The following is a 9,160-nucleotide window of genomic DNA, read 5'->3' as shown; positions in this document are numbered from 1 at the left end:
ATTAAATGCCACCGAGGATCATGGGCTTTGAGCTGGAAGGGACCTTAGAGACCACTGAATCCAAGCCCTCCCCACTCCCACCCACCCTTCTTCAGAAGAGAGGACAGTGATGCACAGAGAGGTCAAGTGACTTGCACAGGGTCACACAGCTAGTAAATGTCTGAGGCAAGATTTGAACCTAGGGCTTCCTAAGGCCCCATTCAGCTCTGACTCCTCTAATCTAAATAATAGCAACAGCTTTCATTTGGCTAGTGTTTTTAGGTTTGCAAAGTTCTTTTCTCTCAGCCAGCCCATGAGGTAGAGTTGGAAGACCCCCAGTTTCCCAGTGTGTGGTATAGACTCCTGGCAAATGCTATTTTGTTTTCCAATTCTTCCTGTTTTTGTCATTATTTTCTCGAATCCCCCCAATCCCTTCTTTCCCTGCCATCCTCAGACACACTTATTTTTAAAGCAACATGTTCTGGCCCACGTTACTTTGTTCAAGACTTTGGCATGAGTTTTGCAGCTGGATCGTGCAATGGGCATCAGGTCCAGAAAGAAGTATGAAAGGATGCAAGTAAACAGGGTGGCAGATGTTCTCCTCCTATTTCCCTCTTTGCCATGAATGAAAATGCCATCCTCTCTGCTTCTGTGCCAGCCTTTACACTTCTGGCTCCTCCTCCCCAGACCTCTTAAAAGAGTCTCCCAAGAAGTCATGGCACCCAACATCCTTGGGTGAAAACTTGGGACTGGACAGCCATTCCTGGGATATATTTCTCCCTTCTCCCTTCTTGGAGCCCCACTGCCATTTCCATTGATTCCCTGAGAAAGCCTAGATCTGATCTGTTGGACATCCAAGCCAGTTGGCACCCACTTCCTGACAGAAGCCAGATTTGTTCACTGAGGCTAGACTATTGACAGCTTGTCCCCAGGCTGGCCCACTCAGTTTCTCATTTGCAAGGTTCCCTGCAGGGCTGGCTCACCTCTCTTTTCCAAGAGTCCCTACTTCCTTCTGTCCCCTCCCTCCCCAGCATCCTCTTCACTTCCTTCCCTTGCAGCCCTGGCTCCTTCAAGTGTTTGTCAGTATGAGCTTGTTTTTCAGTTGGGGGGTGGGGTGATGTGTGTTGAAAAATACAATCATGCTTGTCCCTGGTTCTTGCACTTGTTCTTTTTAGCTTTACATCACTGAGTGTGGTCTCTGTGGTTCGAAGATCCCACCTTTGGAGTGGAAGTCCTACTGTGGCCAGAGAAGAGTTGTCTCCACTGTTTGCTCAGCAAGCACCAGAAAAGAGAGCCCGGAAAAAAGGAAGACAGCACCCGATGCAATCACGGATGTGGGTAAGACCTTGCAGCTGCTTCGGGTGCACAGTCCTCGGCAATGAATCCCGAGGAACGTATCGTGACATGGCTCATCTCTTTGGGAGTTTTAAATTCCCCCAAGAAGACCATCTGTGATCCGGAGGAATTCTTGAAGGTGTCTCTGAAAAATGGGGTAGTGCTATGCAAACTGCTAAATCGTCTTCTTCCTGGAACTGTGGAAAAGGTAACTGAAATGGGCATGGTCTGCTTCCTTGGCCTAGTTGGCTGCTTCCTTACGCAGGCCCTCCACCTCCTGTTACTGGGTCTGGGCCTAGCTTTCCCCCAGGCCTGGAATACCCTCCCTGCTCACCTCAGCCTCCTAGAATCCCTAGCTCTTTCTTCAAGGCTCAGCTCAGCTGCCCTCTCCCCTATGAAGCCTTTCTTTATCTCCTTAGTTGCTTGGCCTTTGGTCTTCCTCATTAGGTGGTATATTTGCCTATCTGTTTACATGTCGGGTCCCCCCAGTAGAAGGCAAGCTTCTTGTGGGTAAGGGCTCTTTGTTATTTTGTTCTCTGTCTCTGTAGCATGTAGCACAGGGCCTGGCACATAACAGTAGCTGCTTAACAAATGTTGGTTGGACTTCATACTGCCTGGCCCACGTAGCCTGGGAGTCAAATATGTTGCTATCTTTCTAGTAGCTAGAAATGATTCCTTATCATTCGCGTCCCAGAAAGATGGGAAATGGCTTATGGGCCCTTGTTTACTAGCTCAGTAAGACCATGATAGCACTGAGACAAAGATAACATCCATGGGAAAAGTATTCCCTGTTAGAGTGAGGGAGATGTTAATAGACCTCCCCACACACTAAGGACACAATTTAACCAGAATCTGTGAAATTGTAAGATGTTTAAATCTAGGGCTGATGGCATAGCTGAAATGAATATCTGTGTTTCTTTAAAAGTTTCCTTTTAGCAACAAGGAGAACCAAGCTAGGATGCATGACTTCTGATAACAACTGAAACTAAATGGGTATTTGAAATGAAACACATTATTCCATGCTACCCCTTGTAGCAACTTTCTAGGCTGGAAAAAAGATATATTAAAATACCATGCAGGGTACATTTGTACCTGTTACTTGTTGGGTCAAGTGTCCAAGTGGGATGCAATGGAAAGATTTCTATTTGGAATCAGAGGTCCTGGTTTCAAATCTCAGCTTGGTCACTTATTAGCTAAGACCCTGGGAAAGTCACTTAATTTCCCTGGGCCTCAGTTTCTCCATCTGTAAAAAGAGAGGGTTGGCCTAGATGGCTTCTGAGGTCCTTTCCAGCTCTAGATCTGTGATCCACTGTGGGGCCTTGGGCAAGAATGTTTTTTTTTTTGCCTTTTGGAGGGCAATTGGGGTTAAGTAACTTGCCCAAGGTTACATGGATAGCTTTTTTGTGTGTGTGTGTGGGTGTTAAGTGTCTGAGGTCAGAACTGAACTCGGGTCCTCCTGACTCCAGGGCCAGCACTTTACTCACTGTGCCACCTAGCCACCCCATTGGGCAAGAACTTTTACCTTAGGGGCGGCTAGGTAGCACAGTGAATAGAGTGCCGGCCCTGGAATCAGGTGGACCTGAGCTCAAATCCGACCCCAGACACTTAACACTTACTAGCTGTGGGTCCTTGGGCAAGTCATTTAACCCCAATTGCCCTGCCTTCCCCCCTCCAAAAAAAAAAGCAAAAAAAAAAAAAAAGAACTTTTACCTTAATGGGCCTCAATTTCCTCCTCTATCAAATAAAGGACTTTGACTCAAGGACTTTTGAGGTCCCTTCCAGTTCTAGAGCTAGGATCCTATGTATCATCTTGGATCAGTCTCTTCCCCTTCCCTTAGTTTCCTTCTCTATTAAGGGGGTTGGACTAGATGGCCCCTGAGGTTCCATGAACCCTAAATCTCTGATACTAGGAAGGTTCCTATGAGATTGTAGAAAACACTAAGGTGGAAAATGTGCTTTTCATATATTTGAAAATAAGAACATAGTTAAAAAAAATCCAGACACATCCTAATACCTTGGGATGGGGACAGAGAATGGAGAAACATGTAGTCCAAATAACTTTGGACTCAAAGTTGGGGGACCCATCAGTGGATCTTTAGCCTGGGGACCTGTTCTGGGACTGATATTTGTTTGAAACAAAAGACCGTTTCGATTTTTACATCATTTCCTTCAGTGGTTATTTCTCTTCCTGGTTTGACAGCGGCCTTCCCCTTCGCCTTCAAAAAACCCCCAAAAAGCAAACCAAAACCAAAAACCCTACCTAGTTCTCATAAAGCATGAAGCATGCTGGGCCTGCTTGGGAAACCCAACTCACAGGGGTTCTCTTGATCATTTCTTTAGTACCATCAGGAGCCCCAAACGGAAGCTGACTGCATCAGTAACATTAAGGACTTCCTCAAAGGATGTGCAGGTCTTCAGGTGGAGGTAAGTCAGGTGGCCCATGCAACCTCACTATAGGCATCATTGGTACTTTTGGTTTTGTTTTGGCTTTGCTCTGCTAATAAAGAGGGGATTTGGTATTGGAGTAAAGGGGAAATCTCATTTGCTCATTTTCCCCAGCAGCCACTGCAAGGTTGAAGATTAGACCATTTTTTATTCACCCCACAGGAGAAATTGATGGCCACTTTGGTGGGAGGCTGTCTTTCCCCCAAAACTGCTGGAAGAGACAACAGCAGCAACAATGAAATGATTGTCTTTCACAGTCCAGCATGTACATTTTAAAAGTAAATTCAGAAGGAACGGATGTGCTTTTATAGCTGCTTTTCTCAATCTCGGGAAACGCTAATGGTATAAACTGTGGTGTTCAACTCAGACAGAAACCGAGGACCATTAATCTGTACTTAAGGATCCCTGTGGGCTTCATATTGATTTACTTTTAAAATGTAATGTTATCTATGTTTTATTGTACTTTTATTTCATTCTTTGGATATTTCCCAATTCCATTTTAATCTGATTTGGGCTACACTTAGGAGCACTGTGGGCCTCATGCCTTCTGGTCAGTGTTTGACACCTCTGATTTATACAACAAAGATAGGGCCACAGTTGTAGACCATACTCCTTTGGGTTTCAGTTTGCTTTTTATGAAATCAGAGGGTTGGGCTGGATCCTGAGTTCCTAACCTGGGCATGTGTACTGCCAGGGGGGTTGAAGAGCTTGGCAAAGGGGTAATTTTTCCTCATGATAATTTATCTCTTCAGTTTCTCAAATTTATTTCATATTTTATACTGAATAGGAGGTATGGTAAGGTTTCCTGAAGGCCAAGGGATATGGAGACCAGAAAAGACTGGCAGCCTCTGGCCTAGATTGCTTTTTCCATGCATGGTCTCTGAGCTCTATCATACTAAGATTTACAAAGTCTGAAAAAAGAATGAACAGGCTCTAGCATCCTACAGCCTTCCCCATCAGCACATGAGATTGAAGGTGATCAGATGAGTTGAGTGATGCCTTGGCTACAGAAAGCCTGGCCCCTTGGTGGGGGTTATGTGACTGTTAATCTCAGTAGTAGGAGGAAGAAAGATGGGCTGGCACACAACCTCGACAGGCAACAAATCTTGCTTGACTCAAAACATTGCCTCTGACCACCTTTGGACAGAGGTTACATTTGGAATGCAATAGTATTCCCACTGGGGAACCTTCTAAGAATGAAAAACATTAGACAGAAAGGCAACTTTTGTCTGCTTATCCTTGCTCCTCTAAATCCCCCATTCTAGTTTCTTGAGGCCTCAAGATCAAGAGATTCTAAGCCCTGAATGTTTAACCATGCCCTTCCACTCAATTCCATCCACAGCTGTATGCTCACTTCTCTTTTAAAACTGGCCTATGTCTGCTTTCCCACTGTCCATTTTGATGTATGTATGTATATGAGTGTATGTATGTATGCACATATTTTCTAGCTGAGGTGGTTTGAAAATTAAGGACCTCAATGGTACACCAGAATGCGATGGGGTGTTTTCCCCTTGAAACCAGATGCAAACAGCTTGTTTACTTGGCATTATATAGGGATGAACCATTCTATATGAATTTTCCAGATAGTCAAAATTTTTGTCAACCATTTTGAATGCAAACCATTCTAAGATGTATTTATTATATGTTTCCTTTCCTTCTTAAACAGGTGAAGCTGAACATGATCTAACCTTTTCTGATAACTCAAGATCATCATGTACCCCCATTATTATATTATTTCAATGAGGTTCTCAGTGTCATGGGTTGTTTACCCCTGCACTAAATGACCCCAAATTGTTATACGTTGTGCCTTTTGTAATTTCGGTTCTATTTTATAATCCCATATTAACTATAATTTATAATAGAGGCCATAGAGCTGGCCTGGAAGCCAAGAAGACCTGGTTTCAAGTCCTACCTTTGATGCAGGCTGGGTGGCATTGGGCAAGTAGCTTAACCTTTTAGCAGCCCAGGCAACTCTCTAAGACTCTAAGTTTCAGAAAAGGTGCTAACCTGCATTGGAAGAGGGACTTTCCTCACCTGGGAGTTCCTTATACCAATGAAACCACAGGCCTTGTTTCTGTTCCTGTTCAGCCCATCCTAATCCCTCACTGTCAACTGTCATTTTTTGCTGCTATCAATATCTGCCTCTAGCAGTTCTCCCTCCATCTGCCCAATGGCTTTTATTCTGCTATGAGATGGAAAAAATCTAACCACCAAGCTTTTTCAAATTCTGTTTAAAATAAAAGTGAATAGGTTCTGAGTGAGGGTCTGAGGCACCCTCCTCTGAGTTTTCAGCTTGGACTTTGGGCCATCTGTTTTGGCTGCTAAGAGACATCTTTTTTTTTGCCTACTTCCTGTTCTCAGCTCTGTTTTTTACAGTTGAGGTTGATGGATAAGTGACCTCTGGACAACTGAAGCCTTGTATTACACAGTATTCATTTTCAGCTAATGGGGACCACAGGGCTGTACTGAGGGTGGCGGGGGTGGGGGAAGCAGCCTGGAATATATGAGAGAATCATAGAGATTTGGGTAAGAAGGGATCTTATGTTGTAAATAGATCTTCCTTTACTCATAGAGCCAAGAAGGCAAGGAAGACCCTCAGCCCGCAAGAGCACCCCATCTAGTATCATCAGTAGGACCCATAGACAGCATCTGGCTTTAAGGGGCTGAAAAGAAAAATGGATATATCTGATCCCATTTAGGCTTCAGGGAGCATGTGTGTGTGTGTGGGGGGGGGTTTGGGAGGGGCACTCATCTAGTTTCCTCACCCAGTAAGACAGTAGGCCGAGGTTCCTAAGTGCCTAGCAGCCACTACTTCAGCTGCTTCCACTGCCCCAACCAAAATGGAGCAGGTGGGGATTTCTTTCCCTTGCCCTCTGAGGCCAGACTAACTTAGGAAAAAACCTCAGGAAACAATGTGTTTTGTGAAAAAGAGTAATTAATAGTAACAATATCCATTGGTTTTGCAGCCTAGGGTTTACAGAGCACTGCCCTCACAGTCACCCTGCAAAGTGGGCAATACAAGCATCCCAATCCACAGCTGACAGAGAAGAAAACTGAGGCCCAGAGAGGGGAAAGTGACTCCCACAGTCACACAGGTGCTGTCAAAAGCCAGGATTTAGACCTTGGTCTCCTGTGTAGAAGCCCAGAATTCTTTCCATAAGTCAGAGATGCAGCACTAAAAGGGCCCTCAGAGACCACCTTGTCCAATCCCCTCATTTTACAGAGAAGTAAACGGAGGCGCAGGGAGGGGGCAGTGACTTTGGATTGTAGGATCACAGGAGAATAGAATTTGAGTTGAAAGGGACCTCAGAGGTGATCTGGAACCATTCTCTTATTTTTACAGAGGAGGAAACTGAGGCCAAGGGAAGGGAAGTGACTTATCCAAAGTCACGTGCAGAACTGGTCTAGAGCTTGAAGGTACCTCAGAGACTAGTCTATTGTAACCACCTCTTTTTTCCACATGAGGACATTGAGGTCCAGGGAGGTGAAGCTTGTTCCTGATCACTGGGGTAAGGATCAGAGGTGGGGTTTGAACCTAGGCCTTCTGATTTCTAAGACCTGTGCTTTTCCTAGCACGAATTGTGCTTTCTCCCCCTGGCAGAGCCTTCTTCAAAAGCTGGATGCCTCCCTGGGGACATTCCATTTGTCCAGTCTCTACAGCAGTCTTGCCAACTTTAGGGATGGGTCTTTATGGAAATAGTGCAAAAGCCTACTTGGAAACAGTCAAGACCCATTTTGCTAATTAAAAGAGGGTCCAAAGGTCTAGGTTGGGAATTCTGTATATCAGTAAACAAGCATTTACTATTTATTAAGCATTTAATAAGTGCTTTTACATTCATGATTAATACTGGTGACTCCTTAAAGTCTAGCTAGTAACATTAGGGATACTGTGCCTTAGAAAACTTAATTTGAAATCCACCATCTTCTACAAAGAAAAATACATAAAGGGAAAAACAACCCTGGCCCTCAGGAAGCTTATATTCGAAGGGGAGAGCCAATATAGAAATCGTTGTAGTCAGAGTAGATGGAAAGTAATCTCAGTGAGGAAAGCACTAGCAGCGGGGGGCTGAGGGGGAGGGGACGACCACAAGGCAGTTTCCGGGTCCTGGTTGCTTACTGTTCCTTCCTCCGTTCCCCATTTCCTGAAGGAGTGTAGAAAAGGGATCTTGCCCTGTAGGATATTTACGTCCATTTAGTGCCAATAGAAATACTAGATGTTCTATCTCAGTGTCTCTTTTTCTTCCTTTTCTTTAAGTCTCATGTCCCTAATGGCTTTTAAAAAATTGATGCTCTTAAAAAACCTCATTTTCCAGCATTCCCTCCCTCTCACCCCATCCCAGTAGAACCCGCCCTAGTAACAAAGGACAGTTAAGAAAAACAAATCCTAATGGAATTTCCATAAGTAACAAGAAGTACTCTAGAGGCCCATCCCGTTCCTTGACTAAGTGCTCTCAATTTTTGCCTTTTCTAATTTATGAATACCGAATCCCAATTCTGCTCGTCACAACAGTTAGCCACTTCCTCCCCTCGGCCCAGCCTGGGGCTTAAACCCCTCAGGATAAGACCCCTAGGGTGCAGAGGATAGAGACTAGGGAAAAGAAAACAAGCCCAATCCAAAGTATTGCAACAAGCATTTATTAAGCGCCTACTGTTTACCAAGCATTGCGCTGGGGTTTCATGGACAAAAACTGGACTAGTTTCTGCTCTGAATGACCCTCAGCTCCCCATATTCTGCGATCTTTCCCCCCTCCCTCCCTTTCAATAACTCTGCCGAGGCTGAAGCCGTCGGGTCTCCGGGAGCCCAAGGTGGGGTCAGGGTGCCTAATTGAAAAAGGGGGCTCCTCGGGCTGCCAAGCTGTCAGCTAGGCTGCGATTCTAGGGTTGCTCTTCTGAGGGGGTCCAGCCAAGGTGAGGAGGCTGGGGGCTCTCTCTGTTGGGCAGCAGCAGCATGCGCAGTATGGGGAAGGCGTTGCTGCTGCTGCTGCTGCCGCCACCACGGCTGCTGCTGCTGCCCCCGAAGCTGCTGCTGCTACCCTCGCCGAAGCTGCTGCCCGGGTCGCCGTAGCTGCTGCCCGGGTTGCCGTAGCTGCTGCCCGGGTTGCCGTAGCTGCCGTAGCCACCTAAGTTGCAGCTGCTGCTGCCACCGCCGCCGCCGAAGTTGCAGCAGCTCCTGCTGCTACCGCCGCAGACACCAAAGCTGCTGCTGCTGCTGCTGCCCCCACTGCCGAAACTTCTGCTGCTGCCCCAGCCGCCGAAACTTTTGCTGCTGCTGCTGCTTCCGAAGCTGCTGCTGACTCCGCCGCCGAAGCTGCTGCTGCTGACTCCGCCGCCGAAGCTGCTGCTGCTGACTCCGCCGCCGAAGCTGCTGCTGCTGACTCCGCCGCCGAAGCTGCTGCTGCTG

At 46.2% G+C, this 9,160-nt stretch overlaps 1 protein-coding gene across 4 annotated transcripts in view; it reads left to right on the top strand.

Annotated features, from left to right (window-relative positions):
* The first annotated feature begins 942 nt into the window (after nucleotides 1-942).
* The window catches only part of ARHGEF6 (Rac/Cdc42 guanine nucleotide exchange factor 6), a 115,298-nt gene continuing 107,080 nt past the window's right edge, over nucleotides 943-9,160 (top strand). For 3 of the 4 annotated variants that reach the window (XM_069074154.1, XM_069074153.1, XM_069074151.1), the window contains exons 1-2: nucleotides 1,016-1,522; nucleotides 3,655-3,738. In XM_069074154.1, the coding sequence (XP_068930255.1) occupies nucleotides 1,358-1,522; nucleotides 3,655-3,738 (249 nt within the window). In that variant the 5' untranslated portion in view covers nucleotides 1,016-1,357. Of the gene's footprint in view, nucleotides 1,523-3,654; nucleotides 3,739-9,160 lie in introns of all 4 variants that reach the window. The other variant, XM_069074152.1, reaches the window with a different exon arrangement.

Source organism: Petaurus breviceps, unplaced genomic scaffold (assembly GCF_028583685.1).
Source record: "Petaurus breviceps papuanus isolate PSGF00001 unplaced genomic scaffold, PetGlider_PUasm1.0 90881, whole genome shotgun sequence".
NCBI classification, from domain to species: domain Eukaryota; kingdom Metazoa; phylum Chordata; class Mammalia; order Diprotodontia; family Petauridae; genus Petaurus; species Petaurus breviceps.
The sequence above is the reverse complement of the archived record's forward strand: the minus strand, read 5'-3'. Positions and strand labels throughout refer to the sequence as shown.